The 24,655-nt window shown below is 46.6% G+C and overlaps 2 protein-coding genes across 6 annotated transcripts in view; both read right to left on the bottom strand.

Annotated features, from left to right (window-relative positions):
• LOC139578122 (GRAM domain-containing protein 2A-like) overlaps positions 1–4,871 on the bottom strand; it is a 60,098-nt gene extending 55,227 nt beyond the window's left edge. For 2 of the 3 annotated variants that reach the window (XM_071405361.1, XM_071405362.1), the window contains exon 1: positions 4,616–4,870. The gene's annotated coding sequence lies outside the window, so the exon portion shown is untranslated. Of the gene's footprint in view, positions 1–4,615 lie in introns of all 3 variants that reach the window. The other variant, XM_071405363.1, reaches the window with a different exon arrangement.
• Positions 4,872–13,093: 8,222 nt separating this feature from the next.
• LOC139578102 (zinc finger protein 609-like) overlaps positions 13,094–24,655 on the bottom strand; it is a 190,466-nt gene continuing 178,904 nt past the window's right edge. For all 3 annotated transcript variants that reach the window (XM_071405309.1, XM_071405310.1, XM_071405311.1), the window contains 5 exons: positions 21,313–23,725; positions 20,727–21,135; positions 20,012–20,338; positions 19,654–19,732; positions 13,094–17,501 (listed from right to left, as the gene is read on the bottom strand). In XM_071405309.1, coding sequence (XP_071261410.1) covers positions 19,659–19,732; positions 20,012–20,338; positions 20,727–21,135; positions 21,313–23,725 — 3,223 coding nt within the window. In that variant the 3' untranslated portion in view covers positions 13,094–17,501; positions 19,654–19,658. The remainder of the gene's footprint in view (positions 17,502–19,653; positions 19,733–20,011; positions 20,339–20,726; positions 21,136–21,312; positions 23,726–24,655) is intronic.

Here is a 24,655-nt window from a genome sequence, read left to right as displayed (position 1 = left end):
ATAATACTGTATACAGATCAGACCAGAGAGGAAGCTATTATAATACTGTATACAGATCAGATCAGAGAGGAAGCTATTATAATACTGTATACAGATCCGAGGAAGATATTATAATACTGTATACAGATCAGAGAGGAAGTTATTATAATACTGTATACAGATCAGATCAGAGGAAGCTATTATAATACTGTATACAGATCAGATCAGAGAGGAAGCTATTATAATACTGTACACAGATCAGATCAGAGAGGAAGCTATTATAATACTGTACACAGATCAGATCAGAGAGGAAGCTATTATAATACTGTATACAGATCAGAGAGGAAGATATTATAATACTGTATACAGATCAGATCAGAGAGGAAGCTATTATAATACTGTACACAGATCAGATCAGAGAGGAAGCTATTATAATACTGTACACAGATCAGATCAGAGAGGAAGCTATTATAATACTGTATACAGATCAGAGAGGAAGATATTATAATACTGTATACAGATCAGATCAGAGAGGAAGCTATTAAAAAGCTGTTTATTCCCGTTTGGATTTGCCTTCTCTCCAATCACATCGAGAGCATAGTATCGTATAGTGACTCATTGACAGAAACTGGTTGTTCATCTACTTGTGTTGTTGTCCTCCGGTGACTAGCTAGCGAGCTAAAATTGTCCATTTCCTAAATTAGCCGTGGATGGAGATATGGATTTGGACGTGTGATTTTACTTAATTCTACATACAGGCCATAGATTTTTTTTTTTTATATAAAAAAAAATTGGCGCCGGAGAAGAAGGCTGATGTTTTACGTGTCCCCAACCGATTGTATTTTATGTTTGTTTTCTCACATTGTTTGTAACTTCTTTTTTAACTTCTTTTGTACATAATGTTGCCGCTACCGTTTCTTATGACCGAAAAGAACTTCTGGACATCAGAACTGAGATTACTCACCACGGACTGGCAGAATCCTTTTTTCCCTTGAACGAGTCTGACGAGCCCGACGTGATCGATATACTGCTTTCTCGGGAACAGGCCCAGATCCCCGTGATTTGCGTGAAGAGGAGACAGAGACAAGGGGGCTGGAGGGCTGGGCTGCCTTCTGAGAATTCGTAGCCGATCTAATAAACCCACACTTCTTTCCATTCTGCTAGCAAACATGCAATCTTTGGACAATAAAATCGATGACCTACGTGCAAGATTAAACTACAAACGGGACATTCAAAACTGTAACATCTTATGCTTCACGGAGTCGTGGCTGAACGACGACACTATCAACATACAGCTGGCTGGTTATACGCTGTCCTGGCAGGATAGAACAGCAGCGTCTGGTAAGACAAGGGGTGGTGGACTATGTCTTTTTTTGTAAATAACAGGAAGTCTCGAACTATTGCTTGCCTGAGGTAGTGTATCTCTTGATAAGCTGTAGACAACACTATCTACCTAGAGGGAGTTCATCTGTATTTTTCATAGCTGTTTACATACCACCACAGACTGAGGCTGGCACTAAGACAGCATTGAATGCATGAGAGCACCAGCTGTTCCGGAAGACTGTGTGATCACGCTCTCCGCAGCCGATGTGAGTAAGACCTTTAAACAGGTCAACATTCACAAGGCCGCAGGGCCAGACGGATTACCAGGACGTGTATTGCGAGCATGCGCTGACCAACTGGCAAGTGTCTTCACTGACATTTTCAACTTCTCCCTGTCTGAATCTGTAATACCAACATGTTTTAAGCAGACCTGTGCCCAAGAACACTAAGGTAACCTGCCTAAATGACTACCGACCCGTAGCACTCATGTCTGTAGCCATGAAGTGCTTTGAAAGGCTGGTCATGGCTCACATCAACATCATTATCCCAGAAACCCTAGGCCCACTCCAATTTGCATACCGCCCCAACAGATCCACAGATGATGCAATCTCTATTGCATACCCCACTGCCCTCTCCCACTTGGACAAAAGGAACACCTATGTGAGAATGCTAATCATTAACTACAGCTCAGCATTTAACACCATAGTACCCTCAATGCTCATCACTAAGCTAAGGACCCTGGGACTAAACACCTCCCTCTGCAACTGGATCCTGGACTTCCTGACGGGCCGCCCCCAGGTGGTAAGGGTAGGTAACAACACATCTGCCACGCTGATCCTCAACACAGGGTTCCCTCAGGGGTGCGTGCTCAGTCCCCTACTGTACTCTGTTTACTCATTACTGCACGGACAGGCACAACTCCAACACCATCATTAAGTTTGCCGATGACATAACAGTGATAGGCCTGACCACCGACAACAACGAGACAGCCTATAGGGAGGTGGTCAGAGACCTGGCCGTGTGGTGCCACGACAACAATCTCTCCCTCAAAGTGATCAAGACAAAGGAGATGATTGTGGAATACAGGAAAAAGAGGACCGAGCACGCCCCCATTCTCATCGACAGTCATGAAGAGGGCACGACAAAACCTATTCCCCCTCAGGAGACTGCAAAGATTTGGCATGGGTCCTCAGATCCTCAAAAGGTTCTACAGCTGCACCATCGAGAGCATCCTGACTGGTTGCATTACTGCCTGGTATGGCAACTGCTCGGCCTCCGACCGCAAGACACCACAGAGGGTAGTGCGAACGGCCCAGTACATCACTGGGGCCAAGCTTCCTGTCATCCAGGACCTCTATACCAGGCAGTGTCAGAGGAAGGCCCTGAAAATTGTCAAAGACTCCAGCCACCCTAGTCATAGACTGTTCTCTCTACTACCGCACGGCAAGCGGTACAGGAGCGCCAAGTCTCGGTCCAAGAGGCTTCTAAACAGCTTCTACCCCCCATGCCATAAGACTCCTGAATACCTAATAAAATGGCTACCCAGACTATTTACATTGCCCCCCTCCCCCTCTTTTACACCACTGCTACTCTCTGTTGTTATCATCTATGCATAGTCACTTTAAAAACTCTACCTACATGTACATATTACCTCGACTAACCGGTGCCCGCGCTGTCTCTGTACCGGTACCCCCCTGTATATAGTCTCGCTATTGTTATTTTACTGCTGCTCTTGAATTACTTGTTACCTTTATTTCTTATTCTAATCCGTATTTTTTTTTAAACTGCATTGTTGGTTAGGGGCTCGTAAGTAAGCATTTCACTGTAAGGTCACACCTGTTGTATTCGGCGCTTGTGACTAATACAATTTCATTGGATTATAATGGCAATTCTGATCCAACCGTAAAATACATTGTGCCCCTGGACTGAGAGGATGGATGTTCAATATGTAGCTAGTTGTAGAAGGCTCATGTTAACTAGCTAATAGTTTTTGGTGTTTTTTGTCACTGTATTAGACGAAGTGTAGGTGATTTGATGATGTATAGTATAGTATAGTGGAGGCAGCTCCTGTTTTCTTTGTGACCTGCAGTAACTCTCTGTGGTTCTAAATCAATAGTTGTTTAGTGGTCTGAAAATGTCAGAAACATTAACTTGCTTGACCATGCTGTAGGTCCTTTGTTTGTTACATGCTATATGTTTTGTGGACTTCACCGGACAGATGTTGTTGTCTGGTTAATGTTAAATGTTAAATGTTAAAATGTTAAATGTTAAATGTGGTTTTGTGATGAAACAAAGGTGTGGTTGAATTTATTCTACCACTGTGTCTTCTTATTGTCTCGGCCTTTAGGCCTGTATATTACAGTCTCAAGGCAAATGAACTAACAGTTTATAGAGCAAACAACGTAATTATCACAACACATAGGTTGCAATATGGCTTTTTTTTCTGGCTTTCCCATTGATTTTACCCACACAAGTTACTGTCTAGAACTGATGATCTGTCTGATAGTAGTGTGTCTCGTTACTAAGCACTGTCTGTAACTGATGATCTGTCTGATAATTAGAACATGCCTGTCGTCACTTTTCAGACAGACACTACATGTACAAGGTGCTGTGAGGTAAACTAATCATCATACCCCAACTAAATACCTTGCAGACCCACGGGGGAACATCACATACTGGGTGACAAGTTTCCATTCCCCGAAGTAGAAACGACCGTGTGAGAACCGTACAGTCTATTTGAGCAGACATGTGACGTCGTATTGTTAACACACTGGTACTCTCTCTCTCCACACCTTGTTCAATACTCTGAATAAACTGCTCAAAGTTAGCACAGAAGAATTTCGTATCAGTTTTCACGTTTTTAGTTTCCTTTGTAAGCATTTATTTTAATTTATTTCACCTTTATTTAACCAGGTAGGCTACTTGAGAACAAGTTCTCATTTACAACTGCGACCTGGCCAAGATAAATAGTTATAAATGGATAGGATTAGTGCATACACTACTCCACAGCACAGTCGCATGAGTGATTTTCATTATGAAATTCAAAAAAACATATTTATATGACCAAGTACCAACCTGTCTCCACCTAATTTGATAGCGTCCCATTTGACCGTTATGTAATAACATAATCATAATAACGTTAGGCTAATGTCCGACTTGAATCAGTTGTTCCCTAATCGTCAACTCATGTCTGTCCTATTTCCAATTAACTTGTCTTTCTTCAAAAAACAACGGGCAAATCCAGTACCAGAAACGCGAAGCATGAATAAACATGCCGCTCAATGTCTGTGGTCTCGACGTGGACAACACCTACCGTGGTGGAAGCTGCGGGTAGCTATGCTGTCGAGTATATCATTTCCACCGCGCACTCACAGAAGAGAAAGTCGGGCGAATGTCCACATCATCGTCTTCGACAGTAAAGAAGTCCGTGGGGTAAAAGGTAGACAAGACTGGAAGAGGAGAAGCGGTTGTCGAGGTGTCAAAACGAAGGCAGAGGAGCACTGAGCACATCGAATGTCTGCTGGCTAACTTGTTGCGCTGAGCATCCACAAGCGCAGTGGGCAGTGGCTTATGTGCTGTTCCCTCCTCCTGCATTGTTTTGTGTGACCTTTCTGTAACCTTTACGCTCCAAGGACCTGCACCAAGGACATCACTGACATTCACTCGTGCAGAGAGCGCTCTTTATTCATATCTTGTGTATAATTTTTTTTATCCAGAATCATATTGGCTAAACAACATAATATTAGGCATTATAGGCCTACTCCAGATATGAATAGCCTAAGGCATTATACAATATGTGGGCTGAGAGATTCTTGCTAAACACTAGACCTACATGTTCATTCAATTATGAAAATAAAACATGCAAATTGACTTACACACTTCGAAGAACACAGAAAATGCACATTCCCATTAAAAAGCATGTGCACTGACTGTGGAACAAAGGTGCCTTTCATAATAAAACTGATGGAGGGAGGAAGCCAGCAGCTGATTAGAAAGGGGGTATGGCTAAGGGGGGTATGGAGTCCACGTGCTTCACGTTGGCTGTTGTCAGATGGGAGGAAAGAGTGAGGAGCTATCTTGAATTCCAATTATGCACGTTTCAACCTGCCTCCATCTTTCCCGCCTATGGTCTGAAGACACAGTGGAACCACCATAAAAAAGGAGTCATAATAAGGAAGTGGCCAGATGAAGCAGTTGCTAAGCTACAGGGCTGTTTTGCTAGCACAGACTGGAATATGTCCCGCGATTCTTCTGATGGCATTGAGGAGTACACCACATCAGTCACTGGCTTCATCAATAAGTGCTTCGATGACTTCGTCCCCACAGTGACCATACGTACATAACCCAACCAGAAGCCATGGATTACAGGCAACATCTGTCAGGGTATATGCAACAGTTTGGGCCGCCTGGCTCGTTGCGAACTGTGTGAAGACCGTAATTAATTTGCCAGAATTTTACATAATTATGACATAACATTGAATTTTGTGTAATGTAACAACAATATTTAGACTTAGGGTTGCCACCCGTTCGATAAAATACGGAACGGTTCCGTATTTCACTGAAAGAATAAACGTTTTGTTTTAGAAATGATAGTTTCCGGATTTGACCATATTAATGACCAAAGGCTTGTATTTCTGTGTTTATTATATTATTATAAAGTCTGATTTGATATTTGATAAAGCAGTCTGACTGAGCGGTGGTAGGCAGCGGCAGGCTCGTAAGCATTCAATCAAACAGCACTTTCCTGCGTTTGCCAGCAGCTCTTCGCAATACTTGAAGCACAGCTCTGTTTATGACTTCAAGCCTATCAACTCCCGAGATTAGGCTGGCAATACTATAGTGCCTATAAGAACATTCAATAGTCAAAGGTATAAAAAAATATAAATGGTAGTTTATGCTGGTAACAGGTATCACCAGCCACTTCAGTCCATAGCGCACCAGGAGTATGGAGTTGAGAGTGTGCAGTGACATTATATTTCTTAACTTTGACCACACTCATTTGGCTGAACATCCGTTCAACCTCCGCATTTGAGTGTGGCAAGGAGAGGGCAGCGAGTGCAGCTTTGCACAGTTCCTCAAATGGATTTGACCCGGAAGAGTCCGTGTAGTTATTGACTACACTCCAAAACTCGACTGTATTTTCAGTTTGAGTCCCACCTAAACAGATGGATGTTTCTCCATTGGGAAACAATTTGATCAATTGTTTGGGGCTGGTATCCCAGTAGCTCAGCTCCTTTAATCATTTCAGTGGTGCCTTTATTGTGCTTTAGCATTTCCTTAACACTGAACAAGGCCATGTTTCACAAGGCTTCAAGGTTGTCTGGGAGCCTTGCTTGCAGCTCCTTGCTTAAAGCAACAATGTAGTTGATGCACCGTCTCCGAATGACCTTTTGGTCCTCTGGCGCAAGACAACACCGTGCTCTCGAAAAGGTACCCAAGGTATGGTGATAGACTGAGCTGTCCATCAATGGTATCCTTCAGGACATCCATTTTTGTCATAGGGTTGACTACTCTGCTGTAAATTGATGTTAAGAGGTGTACCAGATTGTCCAAAAGCTAGACAGGATCTGTTTGGAGCACATCCACCATGTATCAATGCTCCCTGGCCTTGGTCAACTCAAAGTGGAGTTTCAGTTTTTCCCACTGGCTCAATATACGAGTTACCGCAGGCTCAATCAATAGCCAACGTGTGGCACACTTTGGTGATCTGCAGGGGTTTCTGGCCACAATTAATGGTGGCATACACAGCTTTGTACGCCTTGCGCCGTTTTGGGGAAATGGAAAACCAGTTATAGGTTTCCCTGATTAAGTACTCAACACTCATAGGGATTGTTTCTTTGGATGCTGCACAGACAGCCAATTGTAAAGAATGGCACACACAGCGGATGAGTAGCAAATTGGGCAATGCACATTCTTCCTTTAAAATCTTGTGCACCCCGTTGTGCATCCCAGTCATCACGGACGCATTATCAGTGCCAATACCCTGAAGTGCCAATACCCACCCTTGAAATTCAGGTACAGACTCCTTACGGTCGTCAGCCACCCTTTAAATTCAGGTACAGACTCCTTACGGTCCTCAGCCACCCTTTAAATTCAGGTACAGACTCCTTACGGTCCTCAGCCACCCTTTAAATTCAGGTACAGACTCCTTACGGTCCTCAGCCACACTTTAAATTCAGGTACAGACTCCTCCCGGTCCTCAGCCACCCTTTAAATTCAGGTACAGACTCCTTACGGTCCTCAGCCACCCTTTAAATTCAGGTACAGACTCCTTACGGTCCTCAGCCACCCTTTAAATTCAGGTACAGACTCCTCCCACTCTTTCCTGTACAATTTTGATTGGGACAGGTTGAATTGATGCTGTAAGTTCTGTTCAAGATCAAACATTCGTGACCAATTATATTCATTGGGTTTGTCTCGTCGAACGCATACTACTGCAAGTCAGCCAACAATGATTTGCAATTTGCTGCTGGCCCCCTGTTGCTGACTTCACTCACAATGCACTTTTGTAGCCAGGCACGTGTGTTGTGACTGAGTGTGTGACAGAGAAAATCGTTTTTTGTGTCATTTAGAGGGAAATGTGTGCATTATAGCGTTTGATTCACTTTTCAAAAGTTGCTAAAAGTTCAAAATACATTTTTAAAAAGTAGCAAAATGTGTTTTTTTGCTACTGTTTGAAAAAAAAGTTGTCAGGGTAGAGTCTGAAAAGTTGCTAAATCTAGCAACAAAATTGCTAAATTGGCAACACTGTAAACACCGGTTGTATTCATCGGTCACAATTGATTTTATTTCACATTATTGATGTATCTGTGGAAAGGAGTCATTTTTAATTTGTTTAATCCATATACTTACCCACCTCAATTAGCCTACGCATGAGGAAAAATCCAATACGAAACTATAAATTGGTATGTAAAACGCCATTGCACTCAATACAGTCAGAGGCAAAGACTCCGGTAGGAACAGACATTCTCTTGAGACTGTGCGCTTCAGTGTGTAGCTCATTCATTCTGGTAGTGCTCCCTTCTTCCAACCGCGTCTCCATAGAAACCGCTGTGCGCAAGGCTGGAGTGTTTGTATGGCGCTTTTATATTCAGCCAGTCAGGCTTGGTCACCTGCTTTTGTTTTAGCCAGTCAGGCTTGGTCACCTGATTTCTCGAAAAGCTGAAAAGAACCCTGCAGCTGGGCTATTGGCAAATCCCCAACTAGACAAAGAAAACACACTCTGACCCAAATCCTTGAACTCACTTTTATAAACTAGGCCAACGTGCAATGAATGCACTGTTTGAGAGAGTCGAGAGAAAAAAATGGCATTATTATGGTGCTGTGCTGAACAGCTCTCACAACCTGGATAATATGTATATACCGTACTCTATACCATCTACTGCATCTGCCATGCCGTTCTGTACCACCACTCATTCATATATCTTTATGTACATATTCTTTATCCCTTACACTTGTGTGTGTGTGTAAGGTAGTAGTGTGGAATTGTTAGGTTAGTTTACTGTTGGTTATTACTGCATTGTCGGAACTAGAAGCACAAGCATTTCGCTACACTCGCATTAACATCTGCTAACCATGTGTATGTGACTAATAAAATTTGATTTGATTTGATTTGGATAAGAGGAGAACTCTATCGGTAAGCCAGAGCCCCACTCTGGTCGATGTGGCATACTGCATCACCAAATGTATCAGTGCCTAATAACTAAACAACAATGAAGTAAAACATGTATGAAAGTAGTGGAATGTAGGTAACATTTTAAATAACGTACACTTGTGCTTTATAAGGGCATTTACAATGCTTTGTTTTATTTATTTTTACACTTATTTGACACGTATAAACATTATAACTCATAATAGTAACATGATAATATACCCTCACTACACAGTCCCTCCAGGATTCTGTGATTTCACCTTTTTTTGTTGTTGTGCAAAATCAACAATTTCCCACATATTATGCGATAGCTTGCAAATGTAAATCAATCACCGCATTATTTCAGCATAAAACAGTCAAATCGCGGCAAAAAAATCACTGTATAAAATGGTCTGATCACGCATTACAAAATGAGGGCTCGCAATATGAACTAATCACAGCACCTTTACCGCAACAACAACAAAATATATATATCAGACCACATGTCAAACAAACGTTTACCTCACTAGTTCATTTTCGTGACCAATTGGACAGAAGCCATGCAAAATCTCGGAATTGCTGCAGCAAAAATCAACGCATTTTTTGCACGCCAACTATCACAAAAAAGAGGGTCTGATTATCATGCATAATGCGCTGTACTCAGGGCATATCTGACCGTTTTGACTAGCATTAGTGACTTTTCGTAGCAGGTTAGGATAATTATTGTGGCATGTTTGGAGAATTAACGTGGTTTAGGGTAATTAGGTTAAGGTTAGGAAAATGGTAGGGTTAGCTAAAATTGTCCCCAACACCACTCAAACATAGTGTATTTAGTTACAATCAGGCTTAGCCCTGAGAACTGTCTTGGTTTCCACTAATGGGATGCTACACATAATGCACCCTATTGGATACATGGGGTAACACAACATTACATTGTATGCATTCGATTATAACGTTATTTTCAAACAAGTAGGATCTATGATACATTATGCACAGGGCCGGCCCTAGCCTTTAGGGGGCACTAAGCGAGATTTGGTCCGGGGACCCACCCCCACGGGGACCCACCCCGCCACATCATAAGCAAAACATTTTAGTGGCCCCCCTCTTGAAGGTGGAGAGAACATTTATTTTAAAGTAAATTTTTTGCAATTCTACACATTTTGCAATTTGGCGCAAAGAACATTTAGCAATTTTCTAACTTGTTTTATGCAATGCTACTTATTTTGCCATGGGGAGGAAAGAAAAATGTGCAGTTTTACAACTATTTCCTGCAATTCTACACATTTTGTCATAGGGCGGAGAGAAACTTTTGCAGATTAAAAGCAAATTTCCTGTAATTCTACACATTTTGCCATGACTTCTGCCATGTTAATATGATACCTGAATATGGTGCTCCTGAGAAGGATCGTCATGCTGACGCTAGTGCTGTAGTTACAGCTGTTCTACCATTCTAAATGCCCTCGGAAAATTGTCCTATAGTTTGATGACACGTTGAACTTTGAAATGCAATGTTTTGAGGTAAATCTTGGAGGGATTTTGATATTAAACTAGTTTATATGGAAACCGATGTCTCGTCAACCCCGTTACAGTATTCAACCCTGTCACCCTAGTCTCAACCCCGTCACATGACAATATTTGTTAAATAAAATGGCAAAGACTAATAAATATGAATTTAGTGATTTCTGAGCTCAGTGTGAAATCTTAAGGACAATCCGAAGAAGATTAGATTTATGTTACAATTCTGAATTGAAAGGATTTTATTTAAATGATAAGCCCTATTTAAGTGTCTATTTCAGGGTTTAATAAAGTAACATTGAGATTTTACATACATTTTATATTTAGAATAATTTAATTGGTTTGGGGGACACATGAGCATTAGGTAAATGTTGATTTTTATAACAAGTATCTTTTATAATCATATTCAGACAACTTCCATTTTGTCTGTGACGGGGTTGAAGATAAATGGTGTCCATATCAAGACAAAAATTGACAATAATAAAAGGGTTTTAATGCCGAGATCAGAAAACGTGTTTTCCTGAAGGTTTAATATGTACTTAATGTTGTGGGGTGTTCAGAAAAAGCATTTATTCTAGTAAAAAAAAAAGTTTATATACAAAGTTGACCACTCAGGGTCTTTGCACATGCGCTCTAGCCAACAGCTCGCCGATACAGTGCGGCTAGACTACCTATGTGATGATATAGTATTTGTATTTGTCAAACGTCAGCCAAGCATCAATGATCATATCACCAGAATAAGACCCTGGATATTTATTGGAAAGGAGCATCAAGCTCATCATCATCATCTTCCTCTTTCACCTCCCTGTGAAGTTGATCATCATTTATTTCATCTGTAGCCTAATACACTGTGTTTCCGGATGAGTCGTAGTGAGAGGACAGCGCAACATGTCATCACGTGACTCCAAATTTACTTCGATAATATGGTTATTATATCATTATTTGAGCATGAAGGTGTTTACAACGCCATTTCTCGCATAATTCATTTTAGACACAAAATGATCCCACCATGTCGAACGAACAAATTGTACCGGCATTTCATGTTTCCATCAGCCTGGTCGAGACTTTTCTTTTTCACGCGTCCGTTAAATTCATCTGAATGAAATGGTTGAATGGAAACATGGTTACAGACTGACATAAGAGGAACATCTGCTGATGTACAACCACATTTCGAAATTGCACCATGTGTATTCTACTATTCTACCTCTCAACGTTAAGTAGAGACCCTGACTGATTTTTATAATTTGGTCAGGGCCCCACAACGGCCGCTTATGTCACTTAGTGACTAGGTCCAGCCCTGATGATGTACTTTGGTATTATAATGCATCACAGTGATATATTATGAGGATGTTATAACTACTTCTGAGTTATGACAGTATATTACAAGGATTGTAATGCTCTAAGTGTATGCGTGTGCCTCTAGTTAGGAAGTGTATATTGAATTTGTTTTGTATTTGGTGAACCATTATTTGAACTATATCAAATCAGTCTTTCAATGGATATTTTTTTTATGCAAGTACAAGAATGTTGATGCATGAACCCGTGTCGTACGCATGAACCCGTGTCGTACGCAATGAACCCGTGTCCTACGTATGAACCCGTGTCGTACGCATGAACCCGTGTCGTACGCAATGAACCCGTGTCGTACGCAATGAACCCGTGTCGTACGCAATGAACCCGTGTCGTACGCAATGAACCCGTGTCGTACGCAATGAACCCGTGTCGTATGCATGAACCCGTGTCGTACGCAATGAACCCGTGTCGTACGCATGAACCCGTGTCGTACGCAATGAACCCGTGTCGTACGCATGAACCCGTGTCGTACGCAATGAACCCGTGTCGTACGCAATGAATCCGTGTCGTACGCATGAACCCGTGTCGTACGCATGAACCCGTGTCGTACGCAATGAACCCGTGTCGTACGCAATGAACCCGTGTCGTACGCAATGAACCCGTGTCGTACGCAATGAACCCGTGTTGTACGCATGAACCCGTGTCGTACGCATGAACCCGTGTCGTACGCAATGAACCCGTGTCGTACGCAATGAACCCGTGTCGTACGCATGAACCCGTGTCGTACGCATGAACCCGTGTCGTACGCAATGAACCCGTGTCGTACGCAATGAACCCGTGTCGTACGCAATGAACCCGTGTCGTACGCAATGAACCCGTGTCGTACGCAATGAACCCGTATCGTACGCAACGAACCCGTGTCGTACGCATGAACCCGTGTCGTACGCAATGAACCCGTATCGTACGCAATGAACCCGTGTCGTACGCAATGAACCCGTGTCGTACGCATGAACCCGTGTCGTACGCAATGAACCCGTGTCGTACGCATGAACCCGTGTCGTACGCAATGAACCCGTGTCGTACGCAATGAACCCGTGTCGTACGCAATGAACCCGTGTCGTACGCATGAACCCGTGTCGTACGCATGAACCCGTGTCGTACGCATGAACCCGTGTCGTACGCATGAACCCGTGTCGTACGCAATGAACCCGTGTCGTACGCATGAACCCGTGTCGTACGCAATGAACCCGTATCATGCGCATTAACTTAAGTGTTTCCTAATAACAACACCTATTGTGATCCATGCCCTTTCCTTCTCTGTGAAAAAAAAAGACAAGACAGACGGGACAGGAGTGATTGTCTCATAAAAAGATTTATTTTTTGCCTAAATGTACAAAGGCAAGTTACAGTATTGTATAAAAAAAGACATGTGGCAATGTACACTTTACATAAGAGAGAAACACTTGGGGGCAAAGAGGGGGATGAACCAAAACAAAACATAGCAATAAAAAAAGCTGTAAACATCTTTCTTTCAAGTACCGATGACTGATACCGATGACTGATACCGATGACTGATACCGATGACTGATACCGATGACTGATACCGATGACTGATACCGATGACTGATACCGATGACTGATACCGATGACTGATACCGATGACTGATACCGATGACTGATACCGATGACTGATACCGATGACTGATACCGATGACTGATACCGATGACTGATACCGATGACTGATACCGATGACTGATACCGATGACTGATACCGATGACTGATACTGAGCCACTGCTCTGGGGACGTGGGTTTAGGGGGCGGGGTTATGAATAAAGAAACAGGAAAAGGAAATCCAACAGGAACATTTCCTCCCCCCGCGGCGTGAGTAACACAAGGAATGACAGACTACCCAAGCACAGTGAGACAACACCTCAACAACGGCTGCCGTGAGAGTATGGTCATTAACTCATTTCTCTGTCTGTATTAAAAAAATAACAATCCCCAAACTCGATCCTCAAAAAAAAATGTATCAAGCGCTTTTTTCCGCTTATCATTTAAAAAAAAAATAAACTTTTCATCAGCAGAGGTTCTGGTTTAACAGACCCGTTTAATGACTATTAATATATAATCTGGTTCTGACCTCACCTACCATCTCACTCCATACAGAACGTGTTAGAAAAATGCTTTTAAACACTGGCTCTTCTCCCATTGTATGACAAGACATATTTCCATAACAAAACATAAACCCTCTACTTCAGAGAAAAGGACAGGGGGAAAAACATTTAAAATCTGTGCCAGCATCCAATCACGGCTGAGCATCAACAATATTGTGGTGAGAGTAGGGCCTATCAACCAGGTCACCTGTCAACAACATTCACACACCAGTAACATATGAACTGACATCACTACAGGACAGAACCAAAGTCAAACCTTGATGAGCCTACCATAGAAATAGAAGCAATAGAATGGCGTTCCAGCCGTCATTGAACATTGACTTGAATGGAGATCCCCTTTTCTAGTGACTGGATCGTTGTGGATCCTACAGGCCTCTTATATTAGTGTTTAGCAGGGAATTCAACTGGAACGTGTCTGATTAGGAGAACTATTAGAGTATTACTGGAATGGACGGACTCTCACAGGGGGCAGTGCTCTGACCACGGCCCATTTAATTGTTCATGACAGCATCCGCCTGCTCTCTTGGTGAATAAAACGCCACTTTAGTGGCTTTGAGGTCTGTTTAACTGCCGCTGCCACAGCAAACGTCTAATTCCCCTCGGCTTCGCTAAATCACATTTATGTATAAAACACACACACAAAAAAAATCAAATTTATTATTTCAGATTTCCTGTGCTGCTCTCCCAAGCAAGCCAGATCCATGAAGGGGCAAGGAAAGCATCACGGCGAATCAGATTTACTCATTTACAGACAAGCGGTTGAGTGGGCGCTGTGCGGCAGCAGGATTAATGGGGATCATTAGCAGGAGAAGAGTGGACGCAGTGGGAGAATCTGCTGAGTTCTACCTCTCTATCACTCCTCTGTGGACAGCTGCTCTGCCCTCAGCCCGGCCCTCAGCCTTTGTCTATCCCGGCAGGTAGTAATAACAATACAAAGCATTCATAAGCAGTATCTTATGGAACCAAAAACAAAAAAAACAAGAGCAACAAATGAGGGTTAAAATGACAAGGTTGAAATGTGACTTGTTTTCCTTGAGGGTGGTCGAAGCGGCTTGGGAACGTGTGCCACGAGGGGACTAAAACGGCATCATGGGCTTCAGGAGTGGGGATACTACTGGTGGAGGGGTGAATAAAAACAGAGGCTACTGAAGGGGTGGAGTCCACAGTTTATCATATCACCGGAAGGGGGGGGGGGGGGGGGAGAAGGCTAACAAGACAGAAAGCATAGGACATTTTCCGATAGCGTCCAACAACCTTTGAAAAAATAATTCCTCTGTACACTATAAACAGAAAGCACAGTGAGAGGGCGGAGATGATGGGAACAGTGTCCCAAAGCAAATGTGCATCTGACTTGATCCACTAGGAAGGACATTGTGCGGGGTAATGTTTACACCATGCAGCCACACAGACACACAGACAGACAGAGTTGGAAAGGAGAGGAAGGTGAGAGGAGCTGGGCCTGCAGGAGACTCCATTTTGTAATTGCGCTCATTCACCAAAACATTAACAGGGGCATGTGCCAACTCCCAGTAACACAGCACTCCACAACTAGAAGTCCTTGAATAAATATTACAGGAGAGAGCTGCCCGTCTCTCCATCACTACAGGCCAGAACAGAGGGAGAGAGCTGCCTGTCTCTCCATCACTACAGGACAGAGGGAGAGAGCTGCCTGTCTCTCCATCACTACAGGCCAGAACAGAGGGAGAGAGCTGCCTGTCTCTCCATCACTACAGGACAGAGGGAGAGAGCTGCCTGTCTCTCCATCACTACAGGACAGAGGGAGAGAGCTGCCTGTCTCTCCATCACTACAGGACAGAGGGAGAGTGAGTGCAGCAGTCATATCTACTGAGCATCCACTGACAGCTCTAGAGAGAGTTTCCCTTTGTGTTCTTACATGTCCATTGATGAGGGAGGACTGCAGATAACCCATGATGCAGTTTGGTGAGAGACTAGCAGCAGCGACTGCCAGACTGTGGCTTGCAGACCGTTCTCATATAGCCATGTAGGTCCCAGACAGTGTGCACAAACAGACAAAACAAAAGCCTTGTGCACTTTACGACCTGGGCTGCCTGTCTGCCTGTCTGCCTGCCTGCCTGTCTGTCTGCCTGCCTGTCTGTCTGCCTGCCTGTCTGAGAACCCCTCTCCCCCTCTGCAGTGCCCAGTGAAGATGGATGGAACTAGAGGTAGCATCTGAAGAGTCCAGTCAGCTCCTCTGATTAGCGCAACCTGCCGGGTCACAGAGCTTGGAGAGCACCAGGATGGTACATCCCTGCTCCTCTCCGTTCCTCTTCTCTCTAAGCCAAAGTACCTCCAAGCACAAATATATCCTCTCCCTTTAAGCCGGGGTCCTTGCTGAGCAGCTGGGAGCTGGAGCAGATGCATTGGAGCTACTTTGTAAACTGGATGACCCTTTGGGAAAGGAAACGAGGAGACAGCTGTCACCGCCACCACAGAAAGGCCAGAAGCGTTCAACACAGACACAAACAGCCAAAGGAGTTTGTTTTACCACTGGGTCAGAGTGAGATGGAAACATGGTCGTCAAGCCAACAAGACACACAAAGAAAAAAGAAAAAATCAAATAAACTGCTAAAATAATACAAAAACATGAATAGTGATGAGACTAATGCTGTGGAACGAACGACGCACAAAAATAAAAAGCCTTGTACAAATAAAAAGCCTTGTACAAATAAAAAGCAACAAAAAAACCAACACGGATAGTTTGACTCTCTGAATGAACTCAAGTAGGCGATTGATAACTTTTCACACAAACAACTACAGATTCAACAGAGCGTGAACTTGAATGTTTCCTCCCCCTGAAACTGAACCGAGGAAGAGGAGGGCTGTCTCTGTCAGTATAAGGAGAAGAGCAGCTTCGGCTTGCATAGAAAGCCCAGAGTGGTGGAGAGGGATGGAGACAACGAAAACCAGTCGCTCCCCTTTCAGTCACCCCTCCTCTGGCCCAAACAACGACCCCCCCCCACCCAAAAAATAACAGAAGGGGGAAAAAAATGGGTCCATTGCGATGCAATGAATGTCTCAAAATGTCCTCCGGGTCAGTGGGTAGTTTGGTGGATGGATGAAACAACCCAGAAGTCAAGCTGCAACCCTATCACGCTCAGGCTCAGGGTCAGCCATCAATCCAATAGGTCCATATCTGTATGTAGTGATTTCAAACTTAATCCAGTATGTTTCTGATCGTACCACTCTCCCATCTACACTCTCCACTTCCAATATGGCCCGTCCGTGTGATAAGGCCTCACTCCATCAGAACGCGTCAGCCTCGTCAGGCCGTTCCTCAGACCTTTTAGTCCATCACGTGAGTGGTGCAAAGGAGTGACTGTCTGGCCGGACAGAGGAGGGGGCTCGGTGAGCCCTCAAGCCAGCCACGGGAAGCCTTGCCGTAGGGTGGCCATCCCACTAGCGGAGGGAGGAGGAAGGAGAACAGCCGGAACAACCAGGCAGAAACTAAAAAAATACACCAAACACCATTGAACTGATGTCTTAAAATGAGCTCTGCAGCAGGCTTCTTCGTGTGATCCAGTCACATGGCTCCAAGCAAGGTCGAGGTCAGCCAATCAGGTCTCCCTGTGGGGAAAAAAAGAGACGGGGAGAGTTATATGACTGCAAGGCTAAGGATTTAACATCCACATTCAACAAGATGATTGGCCTGTAATTAGCATGAATTAAACACACCTACATTGTAGTTAGGCCCTACAGATAATCACACATACTGTATACACTGACACTTTCAATGAAATGTAGTTGATGTTGGTTCATATTTTGTCCAGCAGAGGGCATCATAGACTGCAGTGTCATTAAACAACCAGAAATCCTTCTAGCAGTCAGACAGAAGCGTTTATTTTTTTTTACTTAGATACAATTAAAGAGATACACTACATGGTCAAAAGAATGTGGACACCCCTTCAAATTAGTGCATTCGGCTATTTCAGCCACAGTTGAGCACACCGCCATGCAATCTCCATAGACAAACATTGGCAGTAGAATGGCCTTACTGAAGAGCTCAACTAGTCAGTTCATCAGATTTCTGCGCTGCTAGAGCTGCCCCCGGTCAACTGTAAGTGCTGTTCCAACACACACTACTGAGTTCCCAACTGCCTCTGGAAGCAACGTCAGCACAAGAACTGTTCTTCGGGAGCCTCATGAAATGGGTTTCCATCACGAGGCTGCTGAGTGGAGGGACGGCTCATAACAATGGAGGCTGCTGAGGGGAGGGACGGCTCATAGCAATGGAGGCTGCTGAGGGGAGGGACGGCTCATAGCAATGGAGGCTGCTGAGGAGAGGGACGGCTCATAGCAATGGAGGCTGCTGAGGAGAGGGACGGCTCATAGCAATGGAGGCTGCTGAGGGGAGGGACGGCTCATAACAATGGAGGCTGCTGAGGGGAGGGACGGCTCATAACAATGGAGGCTGCTGAGGGGAGGGACGGCTCATAGCAATGGAGGCTGCTGAGGGGAGGGACGGCTCATAACAATGGAGGCTGCTGAGGGGAGGGACGGCTCATAGCAATGGAGGCTGCTGAGGGGAGGGACGGCTCATAACAATGGAGGCTGCTGAGGGGAGGGACGGCTCATAGCAATGGAGGCTGCTGAGGGGAGGGACGGCTCATAACAATGGAAAGGCATCAAACACCTGGAAACCATGGAAACCGTGGAAACCATGGAAACCGTGGAAACCATGGAAACCGTGGAAACCATGGAAACCGTGGAAACCATGTGTTTTGATGTATTCGATACCATTCCACTTACTCCCCTCCAGCCATTAACACGAGCCAGTTCTCCCCTCTCCTGTGGTTTCCATGGCCGAGCAGCCGCACACAAGCCTAAGATCACCATGTGCAATGCCAAGCGTCGGCTGGAGTGGTGTAAAGCTTGCGCGCCATTGGACTCTGGAGCAGTGGAAACGCATTCTCTGGAGTGACGAATCACGCTTCACCATCTGGTAGTCCGACAGACAAATCTGGGTTTGGCGGATGCCAGGAGAACACTACCTTTACCAATGTATAGTGTCAACTGTAAAGTTTGGTGGAGGAGGAATAATGGTCTGGGCTGTTTTTCATGGTTCGGGCCCCTTAGTTCCAGTGAAGGGAAATCTTAACGCTACAGCATACAATGACATTCTAGACGATTCTGTGCTTTGGGGAACAGTTTGGGGAAGGCCCTTTCCTGTTTCAGCATGACAATGCCCCCGTGCACAAAGCAAGGTCCGTATAGAAATGGTTTATCAAGATCGGTGTGGAAGAACTTGACTGGCCTGCACAGAGTCCTTACCTCAACCCCATTGAACACCTTTGGTATGAATTGGATCGCCGACTGTGAGCCAGGACTAATCGCTCAACATCAGTGCCCGACCTCACTAATGCTCTTGTGGCTGAATGGAAGCAAGTCCCCGCAGCAATGTTCCAACATCTAGTGGAAAGCCTTCCCAGAAGATTGGAGACGTTTGGAGATGTTGGAGATGCCCATGATTTTGGATTCAGATGTTTGACGAGCAGGTGTCCACATACTTTTGTGGTGTAGCCATGTAGTGTAGCTATATTGGCACTATTCTGGATCAAAGAGCATGTTTAAACATCAGGAAGAAACGTGTGTGTGTGTGTGTGTGTGTGTGTGTGTGTGTGTGTGTGTGTGTGTGTGTGTGTGTGTGTGTGTGTGTGTGTGTGTGTGTGTGTGTAAGCAGGGTCAGTTTGTCCATTTGTTGGAGGATCTGGTTCCTCACCATTCTCATCTCCGTGCAGGGGGGTACATGGAGGGGGAGGAGGCTTGTTGACTGGCAACTATGGCTGATGAAGAGAGACCTGTGAAGGAAGAGCCACTAGTTACATACACCTCCATATAGTCATAACTCCAGATTTAGTCAATACACCAAGTTACGGATGATATTTTGTTATTGTTTTCTTTTCCGTAATACCTTAGGTAGGAGATAAAGGTCTTACAAAGTTATATCGTTTTACAGTTAGGTGATTGCCATAGAAAAGCGTTTGTCCTTGTGCGTTCTATTGGAGCAGTTAGCCAACGCTGAAGGCCGAGATGTGTCCTTGTGCTTGTTTGTGGGCGGGCGTCCAGCCATCACTTACCTGTGGCGTAGGACAGGTCGTACTGCCCCGAGAGCAGCGGGTAGCCCAGGTGGTGATGGGAAGGCATGATGCGCTGTGAGGGAGAGGAACGCGGCCGGTCCATGTCTCGCTCGGCCACGGCGCGCTCCCGTTCCCTTTCATGCGAGGAGGTCTTCTCGCCGACCGTGGGCGACTTGCTCTTGTACTGGCTGGCGTGCTGGTGAAGGATGTCCAGGGCCTTGGCCTCGGAGGACGACTTGCCACCGACCGTGGGGCTGGCGCGCGCCGCCTTCTCGCCGCCTTCCTCGCCCGGCCCCATCTTACTGCCATAGAATGAGTAGTAGGACCCTGTCGGTGAGAGAGGAGGTTAAACACCACTGGAGTCATTAAACCATTTACAAACAAACAAACATGAACATTAATGCATATCAGGGTTCATTCATCATTTTATTTATTTTTTCACATTTTGTACATCATCATAATACAGATTTTAACAATCCAATGGCATAGCTGTATGTACAGTGCATTCGGAAATACTTCTATAAATAAGGTACTTGTTTTTTAAAGTTTTCGCTTTGTCATTATGGGGTATTGTGTGCAGATTGATGATGGGGGAAAAAAAGCCATTTAATCCATTTTAGAATAAGGCTAACGTAACAAAATGTGGAAAAAGGGAAGGGGTCTGAATACTTTCCCGAATGCACTGTATCCTGTAAGCAGTGGCATTAACTCTTACCAGGGTAGTTCTGCATCATGACTGATGGCATCCCGCGGTAGCCCGGGTGGCTGGGATCATAGCCCTGGCCGTAGGCGTAGGCTCCATGCATGTAAGGCATGTAGCCTTGGTGCTGGGCCATGGGAGAGGAGAACTGCATGTGGCCAGCGGTGGCCCTTGGGTCCTTTCCTACCCCCCGGTGTTCCTCCAAGGCCAAAGACAACCGGGGCTCAACCCCCTCTTTGCTCTCCTCCTTCGGGGTGGCGTCTTTGGGCCGAGCCCTCTCGTCCCTGCCCTCCTTGCCCTTTCGGTCTCTGTCCCGCTCTCCTCGGTCTCTGTCTCTTTCCCTGTGGCGCTCCACGTCCTGTGGTTTCTGGGCCTCAGGGTATTTGCTGGGGTAGAGGTAAGGCCACAGCCGCGAGTCAGGCTCCTGAAAAAAACACAAAACATCTCATCAGTTGTGTCCTACAGAAATGAACCTTCACTTAAACATTTCCCAGAATACACAAACCAGCACTTCTACTCAGTTTTATAGTGATAATTTGACATACATTTGTCTAACATCCAATCACAATCAGCCGATTCAAACACAACCGTGTCAGGTTACCTGTCTGTACCACATGGCCTGTTCCATGGCCGAGGGCCTGCCGGACTCCATGCCCGCCTTGGGTTCATCCCCCTTCCCGTGGTGCCCTCCTTCACTCAGCTTCATCTTCAGCCCCTCAGCCTGCTGGGCCGGCGCCTTGGCGTCCTCCCCCTTGGGCATGATGACCGATGACTTGGTCTGCTCCGAGGAGGACGAGGGCTCTTTGGGCGGCTTGCCCTGGGGCAGCCCGCCTTTGCCCAGGTCTGTGACACTGGGAGCCTTGGAGAGGGTGGGGGGCACCAAAGCCTTCTGCTTCCATTCCTCACCCCGCTCCTTCCCTGAGGAGCCCTCTCGCTCTCGCTCCTTTCCAGCAGCGTCTGATTTCTTCTCGGCGGCGCGGTGCTGCTCGGCTACGACCTGCCTCTGCCGCTCATCGTACTGCTGCCGGTAGGCCGGGTTGGTGTTCAGCAGGTGGTTGTGGTAGGCCTGGTCCGGGTGGTAGGCGTACGGGGGAACGTAGGCATACTGGTTGTAGTAGAGAGGCTGCATATACATGTTGGAGCGCTGCTGGATGACCGAGGCCTGTTGCTGCTGCTGCTGTTGCCCCGGTCCAGATGCACCCATCTCGGTCTTACGCTCCTCCTGCTGCTCCTGCTTGACCTTACGCTCCTCCTGCTGCTCCTGCTTGACCTTACGCTCCTCCTGCTCCTCTTTTTTCACCTTGACCTGGGCCCCCTCCTGTTGCGTGGCCCCCGTGGCCGACACCCCCGGGCTAGGGTTAGGGTTGGCGTAGTTTGGGGAGTAGTAATTCTCGTAGCCGGGATAGTAGGGGGACTCCTTGCTGGCTGTTTGGGTGGGGAACAGGGCCTTCTTGGCCCCCTCTCGGGCGGCCTGCTCCTCGGACTTGACTCCCTTGACGCCCTCCACCCGGCCCTCGCCGTCCTCGCCCGCGTCCGAGATGTCAGAGTAGGCCGGGCTGTTGGTCTTCACCGAGGAGTTGTCAGCTCCGTTTTGTGTGACCACATGGAGTGGGGTGAGGGGCTGGGCCATGCCTCCAGCCTCTATCCTGCTGGCCACACCGATGGAGGGACTGGGAGCGTTGTCGGTGAAGCTGTATATCTTGTCCGCCTCGGCCTTGATGCTGGCCAACCGGCTCTGGTGGGGGTCTGATGAGCCGTTCAGCAGCCCGTCGCCTTTGCTCCCCGGGTCCGAAGATTCAGAGTACGGGCTCTTGCCTTCCTCTGGCTTTCCCCCTTTCCCTTTGGGGCTATCTCCCTCCTTTCCTGCCTCCTTCTTCTTCTTGTCTTTCTTCTTCTTGTCCTTGGAGCCGCTCAGCGCTGGGTTCACAGGCGAGGGGTCTCCCAGGGCCGAGGGCTTGGACTGGATCGCTTTCAGCTGAGGGCTCTTGGGGATAGACTGAACTGCTGAACCAATGGCAGGGGTGGAGCCAGGGCTGGCTGCAGGGAAGCCGCCTGCCGTCTGTAGGGAGTAGAGCTGCTGAGGTGGTATGGTCGGGGCGATGGGCCGCGTTGACTTCATGCCCTTCTGGGCCAGCTTGTCTGCCTTGGAGCCGCTACCCGTCTTCTTGGCCTTGTCCTTCTTGTCGTCCATGCCGTCGTTGCTGGCCTCGTCCGTTAGGCAGGGCCCGTCCTCACAGCCATCCATGGGCATGCCCCCTGCCTCTAGATCGACCTCGCAGGGCTTCTTTTTACCCTGCTTGGAGCCAAACTTACCCGAGGAGGGCGACGGAGTCTGGGCCTCAAAGCCCCTACCCTTGGGCGTGACTGAGCGGGCCGGTGACAAGCAGCCCTTTTGAGAGATGGAGGCCCCATTGCAGCTGCTCGGATCGGGGTGGAGCGTAGAGTCCTCCCCGTACTCACTGTCCCCATCCATGTCCAGCTTGATGTCATCATCATTGTGGGCACGGGCCTGGTGGTACTTGAGGCCATTAATGTGCTTGTACTTCTTGTTGCAGTTGGGGTGCGGGCAGTCAATGAGCACTGGCGAAGGGCAGTTGCGTTCGAGTTGCTGCGGGGGCAGTGTCTCCATCTTTATGCTGGGCTTGCCAGGGAGGACGGCGTGAGGCGGCTGGGGCACTCCTCCAGGGCCGCTGTTGGAGTTGGTGCGCGTGCGTTTGCTGCCCTTGGTGTCCTCTGAGCTGGAGTTGGGCTCCATGTCTGAGGCGGGCTTGTTCTTGCGCTTGTTAGCCGACGAAGGGCTGACTTTGACGTCTTCTGTGTTGCTGTTGGGCGGCGTGCCCCGCCGGCCCTTGCTGCTGCTGCTGTTGGCGGCGCGCGTCTTGCTGGTGCCGCTGCCCTTGTTGTCCGACGAGTTGCTGTTCTCGTTGACGGGCGTGTTTCCGTTAGGCCTCATCCTCTTGCCCCGGCCCCGGCCGTTCCTCATCTCCAAGTCACTGGTGGGGGACTCACAGAACCTGGAGGAAAACCAAAGCCAGAGAATTAAACCTATCCGCCATTAATACACCACCACAATAACAGAGCCTCAAACCAGAGAACTCACTGCCCTCATCAATCCCCAACAACAGCCAATAGATAGAAGCTAGATATTAAAACAATACTAACTAAAGCTGGTGAACCACTCAACGGAGCTCTCACAATCCTGTTGCTATTCTCAGTCTCTGAATCATCACTGCTCCGAGGAGGGCTATTACTAGCGGGCCCTGGGAGAGGACCTGGACCTGTGACAGATTCTGATCCTCTCGTTATCCCCCAATCTCGACAGCCCAGTGTGTTCTGACAGATCGCCAAACGCCACGGGGCTTGACAGGATTAGGCAACGCTGATCAGATAGGAGATAACATCCTGCCTTTACACAACAGCCAACAGGGGGTAGAGAGAGAGAGAGGGGTAGAGAGAGAGAGAGGTAACGAGAGAGCGAGGTAACGAGAGAGAGAGAGAGGTGGGCGAGAGAGAGAGGTGGGCGAGAGAGAGAGGTGGGCGAGAGAGAGAGGTGGGCGAGAGAGAGAGGTAACGAGAGAGAGAGAGGTAACGAGAGAGAGAGAGGTAACGAGAGAGAGAGAGGTAACGAGAGAGAGAGAGGTAACGAGAGAGAGAGAGGTAACGAGAGAGAGAGAGAGAGGTAACGAGAGAGAGAGAGGTAACGAGAGAGAGAGAGAGGTAACGAGAGAGAGAGAGAGGTGGGCGAGAGAGAGAGATGTGGGCGAGAGAGACATGCTCAACTTGAGCTCCTGATATATTTCATATTTTTTTCTTCTTAAAATGAGATAAACACTCGAATCTAAAGAGAATTCCAGACAAGTGATGAACAACAACTCTATTCAATCAGAATAGAAAAAAAGTAACGTTGCGCCTCAAGTTAAGAACTTTTGACTCTCGCTAGCTAG

Source organism: Salvelinus alpinus, chromosome 6, assembly GCF_045679555.1.
Source record: "Salvelinus alpinus chromosome 6, SLU_Salpinus.1, whole genome shotgun sequence".
NCBI classification, from domain to species: Eukaryota; Metazoa; Chordata; class Actinopteri; order Salmoniformes; family Salmonidae; genus Salvelinus; species Salvelinus alpinus.
This window is presented reverse-complemented; position numbering and strand designations above follow the sequence as displayed.